The sequence below is a fragment of the Colletotrichum abscissum genome (assembly GCF_030869225.1).
Source record: "Colletotrichum abscissum strain IMI 504890 chromosome Unknown Scaffold_1.1, whole genome shotgun sequence".
In the NCBI taxonomy this organism is placed as follows: domain Eukaryota; kingdom Fungi; phylum Ascomycota; class Sordariomycetes; order Glomerellales; family Glomerellaceae; genus Colletotrichum; species Colletotrichum abscissum.
This window is the reverse complement of record NW_026849987.1, coordinates 1,409,529-1,436,171: the sequence shown is the minus strand read 5'-3', so window position 1 is coordinate 1,436,171 and position 26,643 is coordinate 1,409,529. Positions and strand designations below refer to the sequence as shown.

Here is a 26,643-nt window from a genome sequence, read left to right as displayed (position 1 = left end):
TTGCAACATGGAAGCAACACAAGCAGTGGATGCGGCGGCACGGCCGTCCCTGGCGAGCCGAGTAGGCTACATCTCTGGGCGGATGTCGGTTCCCCAGATAAGGATTTTGAAGGAGGAGGGAAGAGGTGGAGGGGAAGGATCGGATCTCATATAACGCTTGCCTTCCTTTCTCCTTGTTTTACCGGTTGTATCATAGTTGTGTTTCATTATTACTCTGATATCTCAAGATTTTCTTACATTGTGGTGAATTGAACATTGGAGTTGCACGCACTTCCCCCCTTTAGATTCCCTGTTCGAGCATCGACTTACAACAGTTTCTCGGTGCAACATCACCAAGAAAGAAACAAGAACAGAACACCATGACAATTCGAGATAGCGACGCCTCGGGTGCGAAGAAGGAGCACACCAACATGACACATGGCGACAACAACAGCTTCTTCGAGCACGACGTCGAGATGATGGGATCCGTAGACGCCCATCTGCTCAACACCACTGTCCAGAACATCTCGTGGGAGGGCACCGAGGTCACTGTCAAGGACAGGGTGACGAAGCAGCCAAAGAAGATTGTCGACCATGTCAACGGGATCGTGGAGGCGGGTACGTCTTGCAATTCCTTGTACTCTACTCACCTGTCACATACCATACTCACACAACTTTCCAGGCGAGATCTGCGCCCTCATGGGCCCCTCTGGCTGCGGCAAGACAACCCTCCTCAACGTTCTCGCAGGCCGCCCAACAAACGCCTCCTCGGTATCCGGCTCCGTCCTCGTCAACGGCGCGAAGCCCTCACGCTCTCAGTTCCGCCAGATGAGCTGCTTCGTCGAGCAGGAGGACGCCCTCATCGGCTCCCTTACCGTCCGCGAGACTCTCTTGTTCACCTCGCGCCTCTCCAGCACCTCCTCGCTGCCCGCCAGCGAGCGCCTCGCGCGCATCGACGGCTTGCTTAACGCTTTCGGCCTCAACGAGCAGGCCAACACCATCATTGGCACGCCGATCCGCAAGGGTATCTCGGGCGGGCAGAAGAGGCGTGTTGGCGTGGCGAGCCAGCTTATCACGAGTCCGAAGATTATGTTTCTGGACGAGCCGACGAGCGGGTTGGATTCTGCGGCGAGCTTTGAGGTGATTAGTTACCTCAAGACTGTGGCCAAGCGGAGCAATGTAAGTCGAGTCGTCTGCTTCTAACTTGACTTCTACGAAAACCCTGAATACTAACACACCGACAGCTCATCGTCATCGCCTCCATCCACCAACCCTCCACCTCAACCTTCAACCTCTTTGACAAGCTCCTCCTCCTCTCCGCCGGCAAGACGCACTACTTTGGCCCCGTCGACAACGTCGTCCCCTACTACGAGTCCCTCGGCATGCCCATCCCCACACAGGTGAACCCGGCCGAGCACGTGCTCGAGATGGTCAACACGGATTTCGTCAAAGACAAGCGCCAGGCGGCGCAGAGGCTCGAGGCGATGCACGAGGGCTGGGAGGAGTCGCGTCCGGCCAAGGAGCTGCGGGCCGCCATCGCCGACGCCGAGAAGAATAGCACCGCTTTCGAGGACGACCAGGCGGAGAAGAAGCCCGGCTTGCCGAGTCTCGCGCTGACGTTGCTGCATCGGAGCTTCATCAAGAGTTATCGGGACGTTGTGGCGTACGGGATCCGGTTTGCCATGTACACTGGTGAGTTGCCATCTAGTTTGTGTGATTGTAAAGGAGGTGTGCTGACTAGATCTAGGTCTGGCTATCATGATGGGTACGGTCTGGCTTCGCCTTTCGACTGACCAAGAGTCCATTATCCCCTTGACCAATGCCATTGTAAGTACCCCTATAGTCCATATCAGCTCTGATTCCCGGGCTTTACTGACCATCATACTAGTTCTTTGGCGGTGCCTTCATGAGCTTCATGGCAGTCGCCGCAGTCCCAAGCGTACGCAAACTCCCCTGCACTTTCGTATAACAGCAACTAACAAGAGCGAATGACAGTTCCTCGAAGACCGCGACCAATACGTGAAGGAGCACCAAAACGGCCTCTACGGCCCAACAGCCCTCCTCATCTCAAACTTCTTCATCGGCATCCCCTACCTCTTCCTCATCGCCCTCATCTTCTCCGTAATCTCCTACTGGCTCTCCAACTTCCGCCCCTCAGCCACGGCCTTCTTCGTCTGGGTCCTCTGGCTCTTCCTCGACCTGCTCGCCGCCGAGTCCCTCGTCGTCTTCTTCGTCTCCCTCTTCCCCAGCTTCGTCATCAGCCTCGCCCTCGTGGCTTTCGCAAACGGCCTCTGGATGAGCGTAAACGGCTTCATGGTCTCCCCCACCATTCTCAACTCGTTCTACAAATACGTTTTCCACTACTGGGACTACCAAAAGTATGTCTTCGAGGGCATGATGCACAACGAGTTTGGGCACCGCACGTATACCTGCGGGAAAGGGTGCCAGTGCATGTACCAGACCCCGCTGGCGAGCGAGTGCAAGATTGCCGGGCAGGGCGTGCTCGATACGTACGGGTACACGGAGAACCACTTTGGCAGGGACGTGGGCATCATGCTCTCCATCGTCATCGGATACCGCATCGCGGCGTGGATCGTGTTGAAGATCAAGAAGAACTGAGAAGGGTGCCCGCGCCGCTGGTCGGTTATCTCATGCCTCGTACGAGTGGTGTAAGGTCGGGAAGTGTATAAATAGGGTTCGAGTCTGTCTGTCTTTTCCGCTGGTATAGTTGATCTTACACGGCTTGCAAAAGCCTAATCCTATAGTGTTTCTCTATGTCGGTCTTTAGATGAAGGGGGGAGCGTAATAATTTGTTTGTAGGGGTCATGGCGTCCATTTGGTTTAGACGGTTTGCATCACTTAATTTGCAAGTCTCAATAATTGAAAATAAAATCCAAAAAAATCCTTCGGGACAGTGGCAAAGGAGTGAGCCGACTGAGAACGAACACACATACAGTATGGATATCGTGAGGTAAAAACAAATATGATTGGTATCAGACGTCGCAAACGGAAACATTGCCGTCCCTCCATGTACAACTCAACGCCAGGACCCAACATCAAAACACCAACTCGCTTCTTCCCAGTCAATCGAGCTCCCAACTTTTTAAAGACCACCGGCTTCTGGTAACATACATAGTCGACAGAGGTTGCCGTCCGGGCATTTACAAACATCGTACAACACCATCACCACCACCACTTTCTCATCTTACATTATAGCTAGAGCTGGGCCCCGACCGGCCCACGCCCTTCTCCTTCTGCCACGTCGTCCACTTGCTCTTCCCGTCGTACCGCGAGAACCTGTTCCCGATCGCGTCCGAGACCGTCATCGTGGGCACGAGCCTCGCGTCCGAATGGTACGGCAACACGCTGCGCTCCTTCTTGGCCCTAGGCGGCTTGGGCGTCATCATCTTCTCCTCCTGCGCCTTGAGCGCCGTCCTCCTGTCCTTGAGCACCTGGCTCAGCTCCGCCTCGCTGCTGGCGATCTGCGCCTTGAGGAAAAAGGTGTCGGCCGTCGTCCTGTCCTCGAGCGTGTCCATGACGGGCGTGCGAGGCGTGTACTCGATGCCGTCAAAGTTGGGCGCGTGAGAGGGGTCGGGCACGATGGCGGGGTCGAGACGGGCCTCGGCGCCCTTGGAGAGCAGCGTGGTGATGTCGAGACTCTCGCCGTGGGGAATCGGTGTCTTGTGGCTCGGCGTGATGCAGTCCATGTCGACCTCCTTGCGGAGGACATGGTCAATGTCAATGGCCGAGAAGTACGCCACTGACTGCGGCAGGTCGTTGATGCCCACTTGCTGGGAGAACATGGCCCTGGTCCAGACGTTGGCTACCTGCAGCGCCATCGCCGCGCGGTACTTGTCATGGTTTTTCACGAGGTATCGGATCTCATCGTGGACGGTGATGGCGAGGCGGGCATCGATATTGAACCGCCTAGTGAGGTAGTCCATGCTGACGATGAGGAGGTGGAGGTAGTCGACGCCGGATGACTGGACGGCCCAGTTGATGCGCGACGTCAGGTAGCCGTTCTGGTTGATGAATCTGCGCATCAAGGCCTCCGTGATGCCGGCCCCCAGGACGAACGTCCGCGGCCGCTCCTGGGCCGCAAACTCCTCCAGCTTGTTGAACAAGAATGACTCAGTCCCGCCACGCCAGAACGGCCGCTTGCTGAGTACTGATCTGGTGGTTTTTGTACCCTTCGTCGTAGCGTACAGTTTTGACGCAGTCGCGTTTGTCTCCTGCTCGGACAGGTTGGGATTGAACTGTCTCAACAGCTGTCCGGCAAACTTGAGGCCCGCACCGTAGATACGGCCATAGTTGAAGACCTTGGCATCGTTCCTCGTGATGCCGAGAATACCTGCTGTCCGCGAGTGGAGATCTGTGCCGGCTGCTTTGGTGCCCTCAAGAGTCATGAACCCAATGGCGTTGCCACCATGCATTCTGAACGTTGCGTCTCCGACCAGACTCGCAATCCACAGCTCTTCCGAGTCAACATCGGCACCGACGAAGCAGTAGCCCGGTGGTGCTTTCACCATCGACTTGAGCTCCGATCCGACTCTGTTCTTCTTCGCGTTACTTGCCGTGAGCCATGTGTTCTCCACGGCTCGTCTCGTAATGGTACCCATAGGTATGATTTGAGGCAAGATGTAGCCCTGGACTTCATCGGCGCTCTTCTCCTTCTTGGGGCTCGCATTCTCACCGTTGGCCGACAGATCGTCTTCGTACACCACCATCTGTGACCTGATGCGATCCCGAGCACTGATCCAGTACGAACACGACGCATTCATTTCTAGCGCCTCCTTGGCGTATGCATACTCTGACGACAAGGTGCCCTTCTCAAAGTAGGAGAGATAGCTCTTGGCCATCGGGTTGACACATCGTGCCGTGGGCCCGTCCTTGTGGGGGAGCTTGAAAAAGATGGCCTCTTCTTTCAGTAGTGCCGCATCGGCGTCAGAGTCGGAGAAATCGCACTCAATCATTTGTTTCTGCGCGTAAGCCTCTGCTTCGTCAAAGGCCACTCTGAATGTCCAACCATACTTGTCCGACCAGAAAAGCGGGTGGTTATCCCACGATAGCTTGAGTAGGATAGGCGCGATACGTGTGCGTACAGAGATGGCAATGGGGGCATCGTTCTTCGGAAACAAGTCCTTGTACCATTTCGGCATGCCCGGCTTCTTTTGTCTCGCGGCTGGTCGTGGGGGATCATTCTTCTTCTTCCCCTTGACCATCTTGATCTCCTGGCCGGACCAGTCCAGCTGCTTCAACCATGGATCGTTCCCCCATTTCTCGGGGTCGTCCTTGATTGCTAGAGCCTGCTCAGTAAGCCCGATGAGACGCTCCTGAACGGCATCAGAAAGCTCTCGGTAGGTGGCCTCAGCATTGTTTATGTAAGCGTCCCACGTCTTGTTGACGGGTAAAATGACGGACGAAAGATGTCGCAGCGCCGCGAAGCTGACGGGATGAGGGCAAGTGTCCAAGAAGTTGGGGAACACAATCTGGTACACCCTATGAGTGATGGCTACGTCTGCAGCGCAGTAGTCGAGGAGGTTGTCTAGCTTGCTCAATACGCCGTCCCGGTCGAGGGAGCCGAACTCGTCGCGAACGGCCTTGTCAATATTGACGTCAAGGTGGAATTTGGCCACGTCGCGGAGTGAGTTGACCGAGCTTCGTTCCACCCACAACTCCTCCTCTTCTTGCCGTAAGGCACTGTTGCCTAGAAGTTCCGCAAGCTGGACGTCGTCTGTTTCGCTCGCGATTTTATCTCGTAATTCTCTACTCTTTTTGTGCTTCATCCACGTCGGCCTCTGCTGCGAGCACATGCCATTCACAGCGACGTGAAGCGACATGGTGTCCAGGAACGAGTTGCGAGTCTGCTTCACGTCGTACTCTTCTAATATCCTCGCCCTGTCGTATCCAACATTGTGTCCTACTATTATACGCTCCTTGTTCGGGTCGCCCAACGGTATCAGGTGTCGATCAAACTCTGATTCGCCCAGGAGCCACGGGGACAACCAGGCGTACCATGCCGTCGGGCTCGAGGCGCAAGCCATGACTGCAAACGAGCTTTCCTTCCACATGACTTCGGTATCAAAACAGAGCATCGACTCGTCGGGCGCATCGACCGCCTCAGTTCGGCCATCGGGATAGTATTTGGTCCAGCCACTCCGGCGAACCCATTTCCGCGGTTTTGGCGGCGCGCTCGCCCTCGCAAATTGTTTGGCAAAAGAGAGGTACGGCTCGGCAGAATCGACGGCCAGCTTGTAGAAGTGCTCGTCCAATGTGCGTCCTTGGAGCTCTGGTAAATCGAAGGCGATGGGGTCGCTATTGTCCGTGTTCTTGCCGAGTAAATCATGCCGGCGCAAATGGTCTTTCGATAGTTCGATAAGTTCTGAAGGCGGCGGGGAGTTTCCATCGGGGAAGAGCTGTTTATACACATGAGCGCTGAGGTGCTGGACACCGATATCGTTGAAGCGCGCTTGCGACGGGACTGCAGATGTTAGCGAATGACCAGACATACATCTAGGCAGGCGCATGGTCGTACGAGCTAGGCTTTGTTGTGGTTCTGCATTGTCATTTGTCTTGGAGGCATCTGCAGCGATTGCGGATTGCCACCGAACGTGAGAGCGCCATGCTAGGCGACGGGAAGCATGGTGTCGAGCTAGGCGGACGAAGCTCGCAGTCGAACTCCTCAGTACATGGTTCGCAATCTCAACCATCGCTGGATCGTCCTTGCAGCATGCCGCAGCGATTTTGGGTGCGTATTAGATGCGTATTGTCGATATATGGTTGCGCAGCATGACCTGGATGCGAAGGAGAGGATGCGCGGAAACTAAGAGGTGCGGCGCTGAATGAGCGACGAACAAGGAGCAAGGCGAAAACTCGAAAGTTGCCGTCACCATTTCGATAGGCGTCGCGATAGGGGGCGGAAGAGGGGCGCGTTAGCTTGGGTCCATGTGCTGCTGCAAGGATGGCAGCCAATCGGCATCGTTGGGATTGCCTGCTTTGCTCAGCTCACCTGGTCGCCCCCACCTTGCGAGCATTCAGGGTCTCCCGCCTGCCTGGGCCAGGGGAAGCGACCTCAAAAGTGGAATGTTCCAACCTTCGAAGACAGTTGGATTGCGTCTAATATCTCGTCTGTCATCCCGAAGGACACTGTCTTTTCAACCCATCATACATCTTAATTTACCACTATTCGTACAGTCAATCAGGATTCTTGTGCAGGATCAGCTACAGCACCTGACCTCCATGCGTTGACACATTAAGACGAGTAGCGCAAGAGCAACTGCAACTACACATAATTAGATTCAAGTGAATTCTTGAATTTTAACATTATTTCTTGCAACTAGATTGGTGCATTCATCTGCCTACTACGTAAGCACATAAAATAAGGTATGAAGTAGCGAAGTTAGATCATGATATCCATGGTCTACGCCTTGGGCTACCTGGGTATCGAATTGTCGGATTCCGAGGGCAGTCGCCGCCCGTCGTCCCCACTTTGGTCGGCACTGTGGGTCGATTGCCTCCGGCCCGCTCCGGCAGTCATAATCCTCTTAACGGGGGTTTACCTTATCTTGGGCAGGCATGTCTCTAGTCCGTAATGCTACATGGTAGGTAGTAAAATGAACCAGGCACAGTTCGTCCAAGCTGCTTGGAGAAGCATACACTTGGCACCTGTGCCGTGTGTTGCGCCCACCTCGTGTCGGTGGGACAGAATTGGGGTCGGTGATGCCCGGTTCAAATGGCGGCATGGCGGCCACCTGTGTTGTGTCGCGCTTGCCGCACCAGTCTCAGGCCCTCAGCCAGTTTGGAACTGGTATCACTTTGCAGCGACGTATCACACCAATGAATGAGCGAAAACGCTGTGCGTGAGCTGCCCGACACTGGGCGACCGACTGGCTGCATGTAGCCGTGTTGTGCAACGCCGGGACCGGCCTAGATCCCAAAGCAGAGGCAGACACAGATGGAGAGGACCACCTAAATCGTTTCTTTTCTTATTCGAGTCGCGTTTTCTCCTCTGTCCACTGACGACCCGAGCGCTGCGTCTGCCACTTGACGCAATCGGGAATCCCGAGGCAGCTACAGAGGTATCCCTTAGTAGTGTACACATCCTGATCCGAGGACATTATTGGTTTTTTTCCTTTCTCATTTGTTTTCCTCTCAGATTTGACCCTGGCTGATCACAAATACTCATTAGTGCAGGTTGCCCATGAGTAAGTCCGCTGAGAACCTGGAAGAACTCAAGTGTCCCTCCCATCCAGTCGCCACCAGTGCACCGGCAAAAGAAGTGCCCTGCTGACCTGATTCACACACGGCCGCAGTTGCCGCTTCAGCTGTCATTCAGAACGTCCAGGTCGCGGAGCAATTGCCCGTCCACAGCAGCCCGCTGCCACTGGTCAGCAACAAATCAATCGCCGAACCGACGCCTAAACCCCGAAACGACCTGACGACACTAGCAAGGACGTCCAACCGTCATCCCGCCTTCTTCGCTCCCCTCCACCACTTTCCCTTCGTCACTTCGACATGGCGAAGAACCCTTTTGTCGACCTCCATTCTCCTTTCAGCGGATACCTGTCAGGTAATTAGCTGCCTTCTTGTTCCCTATGCACATTGTCTATCAATCATTGTCTTTTTGGGATCCCCAAACCTCTTGTCTCTGACCTTGGACATTGTTCCTTTCGCGCTGCAGACGACCGGCGCCTCCTAATTCCTCCCATGCCGGGCCTCATTCCGTTTCTACCCACGCCTCCTCTGCCTCAGCCGACTCGACCTACCTCTGGTCAATCTGTGAATCACCTCCAAGGCCTGGACCGGGGTGCTGCACGAGGCGGTAGTAGTCAGGCACCCATCGAGCTCGACGACGACGATTCAGAGCCCGCACAGGCTACGACTTCAGGGCCTCTAAACGCCACCACCGGTACTCAGCAACAGCAGCAACAACAGCGGTCTCGTAACCACGCAGTCAACCCTTGGGGCATATTGACACCAGACAACACCCAGCACCTACAAGCTTTACCCTCTTTTTCAGACTTTGCCGCCAACCTGGATTTCTCGCAGTTCGACGCGACAGCGCTTTTCCCTAACGGCGCCCCGCAGACGCCCGGCCACGACCTGAACAGTGACGAGTTCCTTTCGGCACTGGTTGATGGGAACTTTTCCTCGCCGTCCTCGTACCCTCAACAAGCTCAAGCCTATCCAGGCACCCACCAACCGAATCAGTCCTTGAACCTACAAAACCCTCCCCATCGCTGCCCTCCAGAAACGGCGCTGCGACCAACCCGCCTCTTCACCAGAAACAGCAGCAATAACACTCCCGCCGCGCCACCTGTAGGACGAGTACCGACGGGAAATCCTACTACTTTCGAGAGCGAGGTGGAAGAATCGCTTTTCGTCAGCTCAGACGACGAACAAGTACCAGCCACAATGCCTGTACAGACGCGCCGGAGAGCCTCCACAATACTCAGTTCCGACCACGATCCCGAGCCGGAGGAGATCGCGGCACCCACATCGCGAAAGAGAGCTGCGCCCTCCTCTGCACCGTCTCGAGGTTCTGCCGGCCCGAAAAGACGGCGGACATCACAGCCCCAGGGTACGCGCACTCAGACAGCAACCAATACTCTAGTCATAGACGACGACCCCTTTGCCGAGGAAAAGGAAGAATCGAAAAAGGGAAAGGAGAAGGATGAGGACATTATTGATCTGGCAGGCCCTAATGAGGCGTCGGAGGAGGTGAAAGTGCCCAAGGAAGACAACAGGGTCAAGCTCTCAGCCTTCCAGTGTGTCATCTGCATGGACGATGTCACTGCGTTGACAGTAACACACTGCGGTATGTGCCAACCTGCGCTATACTGGGAAATCGCACTAATGCTTAGCAGGCCACCTTTTCTGTTCCGAGTGCCTGCACTCTGCACTCAACGTCGACGCCACTAAGAATAAGTGCCCGATCTGCCGACAAAAAGTCGAGACCAAGGACCGAAACGAGTACACAAGCAAGACCAAGGGCTTCTGGCCTCTAGAACTCAAGTTGATGACAGCAAGCCGTCAAGGGAAACAGCGAGCCTGAAGACTTTTCCCTTCTCTTCTACACCATTACTTATTTTAACACACCCCTGGACTGCCTTCTTCGAGTCGCGGGCGGTACATACATCTTTGGCCAACACACACAGCAAGGGAGAGCATAGGGTTGCGTGGTTTTAGCATTTACAGTGCGTTTGGGGGAAATCGGGAGGGCCTGGTCATTGATTTCTTGTGATACCCGTTCAACCAGCATTGCGCTCACGAAGGGCGAGCGGAGGAGCCCTTAGACCTGTTTAGGGACAGCAAAAGCGAAATGACAGCCCATTTCAGCCATTTTCCTGACTACTCTCGAGTCTTGAGCACTATGAAACTACTTGAAGAAAACTACAGAGAGTCAGGACAGACCACGAGCGGCCAAAAAACTCATGTGCAAACAGATCTACACTCGTCACGACTCTGTATTCAAATATGCTTTCCTCGGGGAATATGTTTCCCGACGAGACTAGGTATGACCTCCGGCCAAAGGTGTCCCATTTCCTGTCCGACCCTTTGGACCTTCTCCCGAACGCCTGGTTCTATGCACAGATGACATCCACGCTGATGTTCAAGTCTTTTCTCCCCCCCTTTTTGATTCTTCTCAAATTCTTCCACTGATTACGCCTCGTACACGGCCCCTTGCGCGGCTCGACCCCGGTTGTTCTTAGGTGAATAAAACAGGGCCCTGCTTCTTTGGCTCCGGCATCACGTCATTTTCAAACTGTCAACAAGTCAGCAAACTGTGTCATGAAATCTCGACGAGGTGTAAGCAAAATCCTTACCTCCAGGAAGCCGGTCGCGGCAATCAAGACCATGAAGCCCTCAGCCAACTCCTCGATATTCTCCTCCAACGCGCCCTGTCCCTCAACGGTGCCGATACCAGCGCTGCGCTTAAGGGTGTGTGTCACCAACATGCGATGCTCCGTCAGGAACCTACGACCCTGGAGAACGTTGCTCGAGCCGCGGCTGACAATGGCGGCGCCGACGACCTGCGTAACCTTTGCGAGCAGCTCGTAGTGCTTCTCCAGTGCCTTGGGGTTTGTCGGATCAATCTGGAGCTCCGGGTCCGCGGCGAACAGGCCCGACGCCTCGATGGATCGGAACAGGTTTGCGTGCAAGATGTACTTGGCACCGGACTTTGTCTGGGCGAGTTGCAAGAGCAACGCAAACTTTGCGGCAACGTACGTCTCTTGCGCCGTGTTGCCGGTTTGAATGATCTCGTTCCAGTCCTGCAGAATGGTCCGCAGGGAGTCAACGAGAATTCCAATAAAGTTGAGTCGGTTGAGTGTTTCCACAATGTGCTGGTCATCTTCCTGTCGTCCGAGGTTGACCAACGCGTTGAGCAGGATGAAGGCAGCCGTTTGACATGCCGCGTCGCTGCCATACGCATCGTCGCAAATGACGTTGATAAGCCTCTCCCCGTACATCTGAATAGTCTTGTTCGTCTTCTGGCGGCCGGCAACGAGAAGTCCCTGGTCTACCATGCCCGTCAAGTACCGGTAGCATATGCTGTAGTACACTGCTCTGAGATCTGATGAACCGGTCCACTTGCCAATAGCCTGCAGGCAAATTTGGAACAGCTGGTAAAGCTTGTCGCTTACCAGGCTGCCAATCGCCTGGCTCTCGCGGTCAAGGGAAGGCTTCGCGGTCAAGTCAAGTCTGAAAAGGAGCACCCTGGCCAACTTGGCAAGCTCCATGGCCTCCTCTGGCCGCTCAAACGCAGAGGCCTCCAAGCCAGGCAGGATGGCCTGAAGCGCTTGTAGGTAGAAAGACGCTTCGGTGGTGCCCTTGAACTCGTTCGATGCAACCATGACGAGGAGCAGGCTTGTCCAGGTCTTGAGGACACCTAGACCTTGCGACGCTATGCGCTTTTGCCGGTTGGAGAAGATGAGATATTCAATGATTGTCGCCTCTTCCCGTTCCAGATTCGCAAAATCTTGTGCCGTGAGCACGACGCCGTCGTGTCTTCGTTCACTGCGCTTGAGTTGCAGAATTTCCTTCGCCCGTTCTACGTTGTATATGGGATTTCCGTGGTCGTCTTCTTCGAGGCATGAGCTGAGATCCAGATCCTTGTAAAACTGTAGTGAAGGGAGTGTCTCGTCCCAAATGCCGTCTGGTAGTGAGAAGTCGTACAAATCAAAGATTGTGGGAATAGGCATGGGTTCGTTGTTCTCGCCCACAATCTGGCCATTGAGAGCCTCAAAGATGCGTCGCTTGAGGGATGGCATTCGGCTCTGCGAAATGCTGCAGAGCTCCATCGATATGTACTCCAAGCTCATGCTGCGCAACGTAAGGAAGTCGATGAACGTCGGCGCTCCTTCCGTTAGTGGGAACTGGGGCATGCTAATTTCGTGCTCTTCCCACAGGAGTTGAGGTTGGATGACTACCTCGCGAAGCAGGAAGTGGAACAAGATATCGTTATCCCGCAACTCGTCAATGATGAAGGGAGCTGACAGCGGCGACGTCCACAATACGCGCAAAATACGCATGCATCTGCTCTTCAGTGAAATGAGCCAGTGACGCATGCAAGTGGCATCACCGTGAGGGCTCTCGAGAAGAAGCCTCAACATGCTGTGAAAGAGCGAATCTCTTGCGGCAAAGGTGCCATCTGGCGCTATCGAGAGCGTGTCAACGCCGCAGGTGAACCCGAGGAGAAGGTGAGCAATGGTAGGCTTATTAGGGCTTGCGGCCAAGCAGCTCGACAAGAACTCGAGTATGTAAGTCTTGGTGAGGTAGTTGGGTGACTCGGCTTGTCCGGCGAGGTCGAGCGGCGTGATCAGCTCCGCGGCGAGAGCCCGGGCAATGGCCTCGTGCTCTCCATTCGCCTCCAACGCGACGATGGCCTTGTTGCGGTGGCTCTTGCGGCCTGGCGTGGACGACCACGCAGAAGTGATCTTGAAAGATGCAGTCATCTTTTGCAGCAATCGCAGGCAAGACAGGGTCAACTCGGGATGGCCGAGGCCACAGTAGTTCCCGAGGTCGACAACCAAGCTCAGATGACCAACCAAACCGTCCTCGAAGGACGCGTATGCGGCGTTGGCCACAGGAGCCCGTCGGTGATTTGACTGCATTTTGATGATTGGGCGCACAAGATCAAGGAATGTTGCTTGAAGATCCAACACTTTGGAAATGACTTCCACCGCTCTGAGAATGCCCAGAATAATTGGTGATGTGGGCGCGGCATTGCCGACGTCTACTGCGTCTTGATGGATGGTTTGGGCCAGTGCAGCAATGACCTTGTCGTTGAACATCCACTCCATGACTCTAGCAAAGGGGTGCAACTTGACGTAGGTCGCCAGGTCCGTTGCGGCCATTGCCGAGTCAATGGGAATGTTTGTCTCATTGGCGATGATGATGAGGTTTTCGTTGAATGTCGCCAAGCAGGTTGCTGCAAACTCGAGGCAGCTCAAGCGAAGCATCCTCAGTTGATTTACATCGTTGACTTCGTTGGCCTTGTTTGCAAAAACCTTGCCCATGACAGTGTCGACGTAGACTTCGATGCCCGGCATGCGATTCGCCGAGCCGAGGTTCTCAGGGAATGGCAAGCCATCATTTAGAGGGCTACTGTCTTCCGGAGGCGAAATGAGCGCGATCAGCAGCTGGATGAAGGCGTGGGGCTCGTCGAAGCCGTGGCAAATGTCGTCGCTGACGGTGTCCATGGATACAATGGGAGAGCTCTGGGGCGATCGGTGCTGGCTTGGAGTCACAATGTAGGCACCGTTCATCCAGGCCTCCAGACACTGCCACATAATGTTGGCCTCTTCTTGGGTTTTCCGTGAGATAAGAGCGCGCAAGGCCATGAATGTGCCGGCCCGCAAATCCGCAGGGATCGGACTGCTTGCAAGCTGGAAGAGCATCTCGACGAGGTTGAAGCTGGGCTCCTTGAGGAGGAATTGCCTCGGGGCTTCGCTCTCGGACGCGAGCTTGGTAATGAGCCGCAAGTATGACTGCAACATCATGGTAGATTCAGGCTCTGCCTCGGCCTGGTCGCTGGTCGGTCTGCCAGGCCGGTATGTTGATGGCGCTTGGGGGGTCTGGGCTTTTTCTCTAATCTTGTTTGAGAAGAAGACAAGCTCTCTGAATATCTGGTGCCACGTGAGGGACTGCGACCGCCTCATCTTGCCAGAAGCATGGTGGCCTTCGTCCAAAAGGAATTCATGCGCGGCCGTGGCGCAATCCTCGTTGCTTGAAATGGCCTGCAGCATCTCGCAGAACGAGCTGACTAGCGGCGTCGAGGCTCTCCGTGATGCCCAGTGCATGAAGCCAGCCAAATTGCTATCGGGGTCTGACCAGAAATTCATTGCGGCATCGGGACGGCCCTCGTACGCGTAGGCAATGATCACCAGGAAGCGCTCCAGGTCGAGGTCCTGTTCGTGTGTCTGGCTAAGCTGACGCTGCTCGTCCTCCTCCACGCGAAGCTTCCGCAGGACGTCAGGAAGGTTAGAAATGAAGGCATCAACAAAGACCTCCAACTGAAGCATCAAGGACGACTGAAACTCGTCTGAGAAGGTGATGGAGTCTGAGATGAGCGGAGGCGCCTTTCGTTGGAGCCAGTTGCGCATCGTTATTCTTGACGGGTCGACCCACTCTGGCGTCTTGACATCTGCGGCAATGGAGAGGATGAAGTCGAAAGCACCATCTTTCAGAGCCTCCAAGAATTGCTTGGATCTCTGTCTGTCCTCCTTGTCCAAATCAACACCTTCCAGGCCACCAAGGAGCGAGTCGTCAAGGTACCACCCGCTGTACTCTGATAGCCACCAAGCCTTGACAGCTGCTTGAAGATACACCAAGCGCCAAGGGGTCGTCTCATCGGCCTGTGGGCAGATGATCGGATTGAGTTGTCTCGCCATGTTCAGGTTCGAAACTCCTTCGGTCGAGCCATATAGTGTGATGTACGCACCCAATGCGGGGAACAAATGCGCTTCAGCCCATGTCAGCGGATGTAGTTCGTCCGCAGAAGTCGTCGTACTTACCAAGAAGAATGTCATACTTGTCCACGTTGCTCAATAGCTGCAGGAACGCCTTGAAGTCGCCAACTTCAGCATCCCTCTTTTCGATTGCGCGGCACAGGATCATTGAAAGAAGCTCGTGCTGCTGGTAAAGGCTGACGCGGGAGAACTCAATCGTCTCCATCTCCTCGGGTACCTGACCACCTCTGCCATTGATCAGTACGGCTGCAGCCGTCAGTTTGTCGGCAATCTTCTGGAGCCATGTCCTAACATCCTGGATCGCCGACATGCACTTTGGAATCAGCCTCTTTTGCGAAGAAGCCGTCTCGCCTGGCAGGCTTTGAAAGACGGTCGCGGACAGATACATCTGCACACCATTGAGAATCTCGGGATCAACCTCGTCGTCGTCCAGCGCATCAATCTCAAACATGAGTCGAATACTGTCGAGAGTGTATCTTCGTTGTTGGTGAACCCTGATCAAAGCGCATTCGAGCAGTGGGCGAGCGATGGCGATGGGGTCATCCTCGGAATCCAATAGGCATCGCATGGCATCGATTTCGTTTATTTCGGCTTCGTCGGCGAGGCTGAGGACCAATTGCTGAAACTCGTCGTTGACGGCATATTCCTCCTCGTCAATCACAACCTTGCCTGGCGCATGGAGCTGTGTCAGTGTACACGTTTAAACAGGGAAGCTACAGAGCTTCAAACCAACCTGACTTGACAGCCTGACGGCTCTTCTCATCTCTTGCAGGCCGTTGCCATGTTTTTTCGAGCTCCCTTTCGAATATGGCTTGGATAACGGGGTTGTCCAAGGAGTCAACGCCTTCGGGACGACCATCGCGAATGGCAGCCAAGTCGCGGTGGAAAGCCTGCAAAGCTTCGAGGGTATTCGGTTCGGCCATTTTGAGGTGCTGGGCGCGCTATTGCATGGCCTCAAAAAGCTGTTGATGTCATGAGATGAGGGGAGGCCGCGAAGCTGTCGCGTTGGCGAAAGGCGACCGGATCTGCTCGTTTGTTCGGTCGTGAGTGGTCTGCGCGGGCGACGCTTTTCGAGATGCCGGGAATTTTAGTGTGGAGCTCAGCAGCAACGAGAGGTGCTTGTCCTTCAACCTTGGAAGTATGGCTTGCCGCAGGCGCGTGAACGGTCGGTGCTGTCAGTGTCCATGGTGGTGGGTGCCTGGACTTCCAGTGTCCAATTGGGTGCATTGGCGGCTGCTGTGTCGAGAAAAATTCGCGGCCCCTCCAGATGTTCCGCGCCGAAGTCAACAAGAGACGTACCTAAGCTATCCGCCTCGGGTAGGTGGTGAAACTTTCTGCCGTAATTTGCTTGCAGTTGGGCAGGGACCAGGGAAAGTCACAAGCTGAAGGAAGGAAGGTACCTGAGGTGGCGCAAGGAGCTCTCCAGGTGCTGTAGGAATCTATCTGTGAAGGAGCTTCGTTGCAGGCTATGAAGTGCTGCGTCTCACCGAATGATCTTCTGGAAGCTCATCAAGTGTCATACCTGAGCTTTGCGCGACACATTCACCCTTTTTGATAAGTCAGCCGCATGCCAGCAAATGATCACCTCGTGGTATCATTGAGACTTGTGAGCTGCCACTGCTGCACTTGAAGCTCCGTCGCGACTACTCGATACTACAATCACCACGCTTACGCCTGCCTCAACAGCACGCTCGTGACATTCAACATTAAAAGGTGCACTCAAACCTTTTTTTCAGCAGGCAGGAAGGTACATACACTGCAACCTCGCTTTTCATCCTCGCGCTCTACCCTCGTTTAATCGTGTGTCCGAGTCTATCAACTCTGTTTACATTCGTTTGGGAATAGTTGTTCACTGACGAGGCCATAGGACGATGGCATATAACAACAATGGCGCCTCCAAAGATCAAGACGGGGGACGTCACTGTTAATGATGCGCTGGGTTAGTAACACTGCTGCCATGCAATTTCACAACTGACAGCGCAGCAGATTTAATCGAGGGGGGCAACCTCAGAGAGCGTTCTTCTGGTTTGGATGGTGAGTCTCTCCTTGATGACAACAGTGGACTGCTCAGGACCAGAGATGTTGAACATATGGCAGACCTGATTTATCTTCTGGACAAAAAGGGCAAATCGGCCAGTTTGTAAGGAATTCCCCCTATCACTGATCCATTCTTGGCCTTGGTTGACGAATGTTGTAGATCCACCCTTCGCGACAAGCACTACCATCGCATACTTGAGATCCTCTTCAAATGTGCCATCAGTGAGAAGAAGACCTATACCGGGGGCAAGCGGACGACGGCTGCAGGAGCGGGAGGCAGATTGGGCAAATGCGCCGAGGCCCTTCGGCTTGCTGTTGGCCACGGAGCTTCTGCCAGCAAGCTCAAGAGAAAGACGATGCTTGCTCTCATCGACCACGTCACCCAGGCTCTACCCTGCCCACCTGGATCCGGGGACGGACCGTACGTGGAGCCACTGTTGAAAGACTATGTCAAATCCATCCTCGCCCTGCTCTCCCATCAGGCGAATGTCGAGCAGCTTGCTACACTGGATGCGGCCGGATGGAAGAACTGTGTCGACTTCTGCGTCGATGCCGTGCGGGTATATCTCGATCATGCTGACAGAGACTCCGGCTCACGGGGATCTCCAGCACCGGGCACGGCATCTTTGGGCTTCTCTACTGGAAGAAGCATCAATGCTAGCCAGAGGATGCCGGGTCAAATCCATCGCGGTACCGTACAGGACCTCATTCATTGCATCCACCTCCTCGTCCGCCCGCCAAATGCGCCGCTTCACGAAAGATCTATTGATCTATCCGAGACGATCATCCAGGTACTACAGCTACGCCACCTTGGGTTGAGCCAAGTGATTCAGCTGAGCTTTGCTTCAATCAACAAAGTCTTTGTCGAGATTCAAGCAAACGACATCTCTCGGGCTGCCAGCTTGGCCAGAGACCTTGTGCCACTGATAAGTCATTGGTGGCAGGCGCGAACAGCATCTCAAGACGGGATGCTCAATTCGATCCGGGACGAGATGCTGAAAACCATGTTGATCATCCACCTCCATCTTGAGCGTCTTGTATGCCTCGAGGGTGACGACACAGCCCGCAAAGAGATAATAGGACTCGCCGATTCCCTATGGCTGGAATACTCGCGGCGAACCAAACATTCCCAGCTTCAACTCGATGATCTCACATTCGCCCCCCAGAGGTTGCCCGAGGACTATTTCACACTAGAGGTCTTCGGCCTTCGTATACACAACCGGGAGGGAGAGCGAGGATGGGCTTTGTGTCAGAACCTCGCCATCTTGGAGCGAATCATTTGGAAGAGCCGCAACAAGGATATATCACAGTCGTCAGAGGAGCAACCGCGAAAAAAGCGCAAGACTCACGCTGCAGCGACGCGTTTGCAGGAAAAACTGCAGTCACCCAACTCGGCAGCACGGATACTCGCCTTGCAGCTCGTGCCTTTCCTTCTTCAATTAAACACTTTCTCTGTGGCTGAAGTGTCGGATCTTGTTATTGATCTCGCCGGCCTTGCTGGCGATAAGGACTCCACGGTAGTATCTTGGGCTATGCTCGCTTGCTCCAGGTAAGGCGCCTCTAAACTGTGTACAACTAAGATCGCTAAAGCTAAGGACGCAAAGCTCCGCAATATCACAGGTCAAGTCGGCCGATAATTCAGACTCATGGAGACAGCTATGGCAAGTAGCTGCTCGAGCAGTCGGTCTTCCTAGTACCAGTCGTGCCGCCAGCGTACTCTTGCACACTGTCCTTGAAAGAAACCTTGTACTTTACCACGATGTTTCCGATGGCATCAACAGCATTGTCACGACTGCCGACGCCAACGGCCCAGCCCTCTTGGTGGACTCTTCCATTACCCTCATGTTTCATTTACGGTCCCTCAGAAACGTCAAGCTACCCAACGCAAGCCAGTCAACAAATCATCACGTTATTCGATGGATATTCCAGAGATGGAATCCAGGTACGTCGTTCTACAAGCTGGAGCTATTCACCAATCTAACCTTTCTCAAGCCGACTGGAGCTATGCTCGCGACTGCTCTATCCACGCTCCGATTAATGAACTTGCCAACCTGATCCGGGCTTGCTGTGGCGCACGAGTTTTGACACCGACACCTTTGACAGTGACCGGAGGGTCCATTTGCGAGGTGTGGAAGGCACAGTACCACACAGCAGTCCTAACACGATACCTCCTGCTGCTGGACGCACCACCAGCATCGAAGCCACGCACCCTCCTGAGCTGTCGTTCGAACACTTCCGAATCAGTCCAGGCCAACGATGCCTCTTTTCATGCCGCAAAGAGACTAGTATTGGAGCTCCTGTTCCCAAAGGTCGAGGAGTTGCAGGACCTCTGTGATTCGTGGGCGAGAAAGGGGTCAGAGGGAGGCGCTCCCATGTCTTCAGACCGACTTTACAGTCTCTTCTCTGCAAATATCATAGGCATCCTCCTTGCCAGCCAGCTTGTCGACTTGAACTCGGGTCAGTCACGAGACATCGAAAGTCTCCTGGCCAAGCTTTCCGAGGCCAGCATAAGTGCTGCTTCGAACTCGAGTGACAACACAAGTTTCGAGCTTCTGTTGAGAACAATACGACCGGTGCTTCCGTCACTTAACACAACGGGCATCAACAGCCTCGAAGAACATGCTCCACTGTTGAGGCTGATCTTGACACTGACAGCAACCGTGGAAGAGAGATCCTTGCGGCAATCCTCGGGACAGGACCAAGATCTTATGGATGTGGACGATGATTTCGACTCACAGGAGAGCAGAGTCAGCGTTACGCTATCCGAAGTCCCCCGCTCGAACATCTCATTGAGCCTGGATGGAGAAGCATTCATACATGAAACTATACAACGTCTATACCATTTTGCATCGATGCATAAAGACAACGGGAAGGTGTTCATGGAACAGCTTCTGTCGCTCCCTGACAAGGAGTTCATGTTGTGTAGCACTTTCACCTCAGAGCTCTTCGAGTCTGACTTGCCGATCAGTGAAGAAGATGCGATCGGTGTCGTTGAAAGAACAGGCGACATCATGGGTGAGCCCGAATACTCCTGTTGCGAAGTAGCTCACTCGACCAGCTTAAGGATTCTGCAAAGCCTCATGCCGGTCTATAAGGACGACCAACAGCCCGTGGCCAAGATGTTCGGCGACTTGTACCATCACTTTGTCAGCAAATATTTGCCCAATAACCTCCTTTCCCCACTGTCGCAGATGTCTCTCTCGAGCTTGCTGCTTGCGCTTTTGAGGACCAACCCACAGTATGGGAGCAATCTTGGCCTAGACTCTTGTCGAACGACTTTACTGTCAATCATGCAAAGCGGCACGCTGCCCGTCAAGTTCTTCATCGGGTCCGCTTTGCCGGACGTATTCAGCTCCTACGTACTTAAGATGCATGACGATATCTTTCTTGACGTTCTGAACAGTCTTCCTACCAACTCCCAAGACCTCGAAGGCATCGCGTTCCGCCTCTTTGTGCTGTCTCAGCTCGCATGCCGCTGGCCAACCCTGCTCAGGAGATGCACGTATCACATCTTCGAGACGCCGGGGAATATCATGCAGTCCAGTCAGTATGCCAAACGGTGCCTGGGAACGGTTTCGCAAGCCCTTTGTCTGTCCTCTTCTCAAGAGTTATTCAGAATATTTAGCCCCCAGCTGCTATACACATGGCTTGCGCCCCCCGCAAACGACGAAAACGGCCCAGCCATCAACAAAATCGAGGACATACCATATGAGATTTTTGGCTTTCCGACTCTTAATGGCCTTCTACAGGAAGCGCAGACCGAGACGACAGCGTTGCAGATAATGCGCCATCGCTACAAAGACGTCGAGTCTCTTTCCAAGCGCCTGGGTATCTCCCTAGTCGACATGGTGACGCAAGGATTCACAAAGATCATGGCATACGCTATCGCACATGAGCTCAGCACGCCTATTTCTAAAGGCGAAAAAGTCGAAACCGGCGAGACGTGGGTTCGGACGCTTTTGGGTAACGAACCATTCCTCGATCAAATTTATTTGAACTTTGCCGACATTGTTGCCTTGTTGCTGGATCTTTTCGACCAAGAAGACCCCATCGAGAAGCATCTCTCTAGAGACAAGAGCTTTGAATACGCCTGTGAGGCACTGGACGAGATGAAGCAGTTATCTCAGTCGACAACCGCCCTACCGCCTAATCAACAACCCATGTTCAGGGCCAAATACCTCACCAGAGAGCTGTTCCATGTGTGTCGCCTCACGGAGTACGAGCTACAAGAGCTCTGGACACCGGCTTTGGTTGTCTCGGTCGCCCGGAGAATTTTCAATACTGTCCACCCTGCCTTGGGCTCGTTTCACGCCTGCTCCGTGCTGCGCAAGGTCAGAGTTTTGATTTCTCTTGCCGGCCCTGTCGCGTTGGAAGCTTATCCTCTGGAAATGCTACTTTCGTCCGTCCGGCCGTTCATTGTGGACTCGGAATGTGCCGACGATGCACTTGGTGTGAGTCGGTATCTCATCACGAAAGGGGCTTACCATCTCGAGCAAACCCCATCCTTTCTCGCTGGTTACGCCTTGTCTACTCTAGCATCTCTCAGAGTTTTCCTCGAGTCCAGTCAGTCAAGTACAACCCAAGAAAGTCAATTCAAGGCGACCATGAGCAAAGCCCAGACTTTCCACTCATGGTTCAGTTCCTATCTCACTGGCTACGACTCGAATAACTTTGGCGATGAGCAGCAACGGGAGGCATTCCGACTGATTACCCAGTCTGCATCCAAAATTCGATCTTCAGGAAACGCCGAGAAGGGCACGCACGAGAGCACTCTGCTGATGGAGATTCTCAGGGATGGCGAACGCGAGTCGAAGCTTCTGAACGAGGCAGCTCGTAATCTAGCACTCGGTTTATTGTGTGGAGATTTCGCTGTGCCCACCACAGGTCGTCAAGATGTAATTTCCGACGATGAGGAGGCCCTACGGCACACCGGACTTGTGTGGAAGAGCTGCAATGCGTTAGCTCTCAGTGACGAGTATCTCGCGTGGGCAGGCCGCGTTATGGGCAGGTCTTTCGCCGCTTCGGGAGAAATTCAAGCTGAACTTCTGGAAGAGTCCGAGCTATCACAGTACAGCAGGATTGCACCAGGAGCTAATGACTCCGAGAAGGGACTGCTGAGTCTACTGCAACAACTTACACAGAGCAAAGAATCTGCCATCGGAGGCTTGGCCGAATCGGCTTTGAGGGCAGTCGTGTCAGAAGCAGCAGCGCAGGAGGACGGTGCGTTAGTCTCTGCCGCCCAGCAGATCTTGACAGAATCCTTGTGCTTGGCCTCCGCTTGGGCTCAATATCGCACGCCTCCTTCCGACTTTGTCCTGTCCCCGATTGTTCCTGATTCGCAGGTCTTCTTCCGGGATCACGTGGAGAGTTCTGATTGGGTTCAGCAGCTCGCTGTTTACCTTGCGCAGTCGGTTTCCGAGTACACTGTCCTAAGCGCGCTGGTGCCAATTCTCAAGAACGTCAAAGGTTTTGCCCAAGATGCATTTCCATTCATCGTCCACCTGGCCTTATACAGTCAACTGGATAAGCAACCCCACATCAAGCGCAACTTGTCGGAAGCCGCCAAAGAGTGGCTCAAGATCGAGGATGATGCTGCGCGGACGAACCAGAAGCAGCTGATCAACACAATACTATACCTCAGAACACAGTCCATTCCTCAGGAGACATCCATCGCGGACCGGGCATTGTGGCTCGATGTCGACTTCGCTGCCGCTGCCGCTGCCGCCTCGCGTTGCGGTATGTATAAGACCGCCTTGCTGTTCACGGAGGTTGCCGCCTCTCAGACAGTTCGCTCGTCTAGGCGATCATCTGCGATCCGTGAGGACGATTCTACTGAAGTCCTTCTTTCGATTTTTGAGAACATTGACGATCCTGATGCGTACTATGGCCTCCCACAGTCCGCCGATTTCTCAAGTTTCCTGGCTCGATTGGACTACGAGAAGGACGGCTCCAAGAACTTGGTCTTCCGAGGAGCCCAGTACGACAAACACATTCGGACAAGGAACCCTGCATCACAGGTGGATAGCCAGTGTCTTGTCAGAGCTCTCGGTACTTTGGGTCTGGTGGGTCTCTCTCATTCCTTGTTACAGACGCAACAGAGCCACGACGGAGATGAAGCATCCTTGGAGGACACTTTCCAGACAGCACGCCGACTGGAGCTATGGAATCTCCCTGTCCCATCAACCGCCGACAATTGTGCCGTAACCATTTACAAGGCGTATCAGAATGTCCAACAAGCCACTGACACGCTTTCTGTGCGCAATGCCATCTATGCCGGCTTCAGCCAGACCATGCGCAGTCTTGTCAATCGTGGCCTGAATGCAGCCAGCCTTCGCAAGCATCTCGGCGCTCTCGCAGTTTTGACAGAGCTTGATGATATTTCCAACGTGGCTGACTTTTCTGAGCTGGAGGGCATGCTTGGCAAGTTCGAACGACATGGCCAGTGGATGAGGCACGGAAGGTATGTGAAACCTTGGGTCCCCCCCTGTTTTTCTTCATCCTGCTACATTGCCTTTATCATTGCCTTGATCATTGTCTTTATCATTGCCTTTACCATTCCACTTTCTGCTCGGGTGTCCGATCTCCCGCTGCCGCTACTCATTGAATATCTCTGCGCGAATACGATCAAACTGACAAACCATAGGTACGAAGATGTCAGCCACCTACTTTCTTGTAGAGGGACATCATTGAGCTTGATCAGACAGAAGCCCAAGCTTCGCGCCCAGGCCTTGTCAACAGTCGAGGCCAGACAAATCGAGATCCGGTCCATGCTGATGTCCTCGGGGATATATCGCTTCCATCAAGCAACGCAAGAGTGTGTGAATCTCTCCACGTTACTTGTCGGCTTGATCGGTACATGCGACGAGCTCGGCGTTAAGGTGGATGCCGCCATCAAGATTGAGACAGCCAACTCAATGTGGGACTATGGGGAAATGATCCCTTCCATTCGCATGTTACAAAGTATCGATAGCGACTCGTCCCTCAAGAAGCAGACAATTCCAGTGAGCCGCTCAGATCTCCTGTCGAAAATTGGCTACCAGGTGTCGGTAGCCAAATTGGAGAACCCTCATGACATCCAGAAAAATTACCTCGAACCCGCTCTCAAAGATCTTAAAGGGAATAGCCAGGGACAGCAAGCTGGGCATGTCTACCATCAATTCGCCATGTTCTGTGACGAGCAGTTGCAAGACCAAGACAGTTTGCAGGATCTTGCCAGGCTGCAGACTTTGCGGAAGGGCAAGAGTGACGAAGTCTCTCAACTTCAGGACCTCATATCGAGCACCCGCGATCCCCATCTCAAACAAAGATACCAGGGTCACCTGAATCGCGCTCGGCTATGGCTAGGACTGGACGAGCAAAAGCTCCGTCGCATGGAGCAGACGAGAGGCGAATTTGTGCGGCTCAGCCTGGAAAACTATCTCCTTTCACTTACCGCCTCTGATGATCATAATAATGATGCCTTACGTTTCACGGCTCTCTGGCTGGAGCGTTCCGAGGAGCCAGAGACCAATGAGGCCGTCAAGAAACACCTCGACAAGACGCCCACGAGAAAGTTTGCAACGCTGATGAATCAGTTGTCTTCTAGACTACAGGATCAACCGAGCTCGCCTTTCCAGAAGCTCCTGATTCAGCTCGTCTACAAAATTTGTCTGCAGCATCCATACCATGGGATGTACCAGATCTGGTCAGGCACAAAGGTGAAGACCCGCAAAGAGGATCAAGTGGCAGTCCTAAGACTCAAAGCCACGGAGAAGGTGGCATCGCTGCTGCAGTCTGCCAAGTCTGTCGCGGCAATATGGCAAGCGATCGATAGGACGAGCTCTTACTACCATCGCCTGGCTGTCGACCGAGATTCTAATAAGTTCAAGGCTGGACAAAAGATGGCGCTCAAGGACGTTCACTCGGCCCAATCGCTTCAAAATGCGCTGGCCAAGTACAAGATCCCGCCCCCGACCATGCAGCTCGAGGTGTCAGCGACCATGGACTACTCGAATGTCCCCATCATCTCAAAGTTAGACCCGCAGATGTCGATTGCGTCTGGAGTCAGCGCGCCAAAGATCATTACGGCAGTCGGGAGTGATGGCAAGAAATACCGACAACTTGTCAAGGGCGGCAACGACGATCTCCGTCAAGACGCCATCATGGAGCAGGTCTTTGCGGCCGTGTCGGATCTTCTTAAACTGCATCGCTCGGCACAGCAGAGAAACCTTGGGATCCGCACGTACAAGGTCCTTCCTCTGACATCGGCATCTGGGCTGATCGAGTTTGTCCCCAATACCATTCCATTGCACGATTTTCTCATGCCAGCCCACGAGAGATACTTTCCCAAGGACCTCAAAGGCTCTCAATGCAGAAAAGACATTTCTAATGCGCAAGGCAAGACTGTCGAGCATCGGATTACCGCTTATAGGAAAGTCATAGACAAGTTCCATCCCGTGATGAAATACTTCTTCATGGAGAATTTTGTCGATCCTGACGAGTGGTTTGCCAAGCGCCTCGCATACACGCGTACGACTGCAGCTATTTCAATGCTTGGCCATGTGCTCGGTCTCGGCGACAGGCACGGCCACAACATTCTGCTAGATAGCAAGACGGGTGAGGTCGTGCATATCGACCTGGGTGTCGCGTTCGAGATGGGTCGCATCCTCCCCGTGCCAGAACTCGTCCCGTTCCGGCTGACACGAGACATTGTGGACGGAATGGGCATCACTGGGACTGAGGGCGTCTTCCGGCGCTGCTGCGAGTTCACACTACACGCCTTGCGTGAGGAGACCTACTCGATCATGACGATACTCGACGTCCTGCGTTACGATCCTTTGTACTCATGGTCCATTTCTCCCGTCCGCCTGGCAAAACTACAGAGAGAAGTACAAGGAGATGAATACAACAGGGACGACGACGAAGGTGATGAAGACGGTGGGAAGGGTAAAAAGGGGCAGCAGGTCAATGAGCCGTCGGAGGCTAACCGGGCTTTGGAGGTGGTACGGGGGAAGTTGTCAACGACGTTGAGCGTAACAGCAACGGTCAACGACCTGATCAACCAAGCGACCGACATAAGTAATCTTGCCGTCCTCTACTCGGGATGGGCAGCGTATGCATAGATAATCAAAGATTCATTCCGAAGATTTTGCAATGCATTCAGTGATCAGTTTTGAAGAGGCGATCACGCCTGCGCCTCTATATCTCTATGCCTGTACAAGGGCAAGAAGAGGGGTGCATAAAGACTGACACAACTAGGTATCCGAAAAGTACGCTATCGTAACGTCTACTAAATGTTATTATGGAAAGGCGACTCTATAGTAATCTTCTTTTAATACGGTACCTTACCCAAGCAAGTGGGCGTTAATCCGATTGCCGCTCTATCGGTACCCTCCCAGGCTATTTTTCTATAATCCATGTGCCTATTATCCCTATCCCTATTCATTCTTTAAAGAGTATTCCCTAATGAATATATAGAGGACAATAACAATAGCAGAAATGGTAGAAAAAATAAAAAGAATAAGAATGTTAGGCATATTAAGCAGGTAAGTAGGCGTTACAATCTTGTTAACTAGTACAGACTTGAGTGAAGCATATTGTGGAGTGCCCGGGGACAATGGGATCGGGTGTTTACTGTGGTGGGACCGTTTGACGTGACGACGAGAAGTGAGGTGTG

The 26,643-nt window shown here is 53.7% G+C and overlaps 6 protein-coding genes across 6 annotated transcripts; 3 read left to right on the top strand and 3 right to left on the bottom strand.

Annotated features, from left to right (window-relative positions):
* Positions 1 to 359: 359 nt before the first annotated feature.
* CABS01_00441 (ABC transporter) lies at positions 360 to 2,598 on the top strand (the record flags this gene model as incomplete). The annotated part of the gene is made up of 6 exons (XM_060533822.1): positions 360 to 597; positions 662 to 1,158; positions 1,224 to 1,671; positions 1,727 to 1,806; positions 1,868 to 1,918; positions 1,975 to 2,598. The coding sequence occupies 6 exons, from the start codon at positions 360 to 362 to the stop codon at positions 2,596 to 2,598; spliced, it is 1,938 nt and encodes a 645-aa protein (XP_060406336.1).
* A 581-nt stretch (positions 2,599 to 3,179) lies between these two features.
* Positions 3,180 to 6,689, bottom strand: CABS01_00440 (DNA polymerase family A; the record flags this gene model as incomplete). The annotated part of the gene is made up of 2 exons (XM_060533821.1): positions 3,180 to 6,460; positions 6,515 to 6,689. 2 exons carry the CDS (start codon positions 6,687 to 6,689, stop codon positions 3,180 to 3,182), a joined length of 3,456 nt encoding a protein of 1,151 aa, XP_060406335.1.
* A 1,996-nt stretch (positions 6,690 to 8,685) lies between these two features.
* CABS01_00439 (uncharacterized protein) lies at positions 8,686 to 10,033 on the top strand (the record flags this gene model as incomplete). Its single annotated transcript, XM_060533820.1, has 2 exons — positions 8,686 to 9,796; positions 9,846 to 10,033. The coding sequence occupies 2 exons, from the start codon at positions 8,686 to 8,688 to the stop codon at positions 10,031 to 10,033; spliced, it is 1,299 nt and encodes a 432-aa protein (XP_060406334.1).
* Positions 10,034 to 10,687: 654 nt separating this feature from the next.
* On the bottom strand, positions 10,688 to 15,874 carry CABS01_00438 (uncharacterized protein; the record flags this gene model as incomplete). Its single annotated transcript, XM_060533819.1, has 4 exons — positions 10,688 to 10,744; positions 10,806 to 14,944; positions 14,997 to 15,620; positions 15,685 to 15,874. 4 exons carry the CDS (start codon positions 15,872 to 15,874, stop codon positions 10,688 to 10,690), a joined length of 5,010 nt encoding a protein of 1,669 aa, XP_060406333.1.
* A 31-nt stretch (positions 15,875 to 15,905) lies between these two features.
* On the bottom strand, positions 15,906 to 16,178 carry CABS01_00437 (uncharacterized protein; the record flags this gene model as incomplete). The annotated part of the gene is made up of 1 exon (XM_060533818.1): positions 15,906 to 16,178. The coding sequence occupies one exon, from the start codon at positions 16,176 to 16,178 to the stop codon at positions 15,906 to 15,908; it is 273 nt and encodes a 90-aa protein (XP_060406332.1).
* Positions 16,179 to 16,838: 660 nt separating this feature from the next.
* CABS01_00436 (phosphatidylinositol 3) lies at positions 16,839 to 26,089 on the top strand (the record flags this gene model as incomplete). The annotated part of the gene is made up of 6 exons (XM_060533817.1): positions 16,839 to 16,890; positions 16,938 to 17,091; positions 17,149 to 18,537; positions 18,593 to 18,930; positions 18,981 to 23,448; positions 23,632 to 26,089. 6 exons carry the CDS (start codon positions 16,839 to 16,841, stop codon positions 26,087 to 26,089), a joined length of 8,859 nt encoding a protein of 2,952 aa, XP_060406331.1.
* Between the last annotated feature and the right edge of the window lie 554 nt (positions 26,090 to 26,643).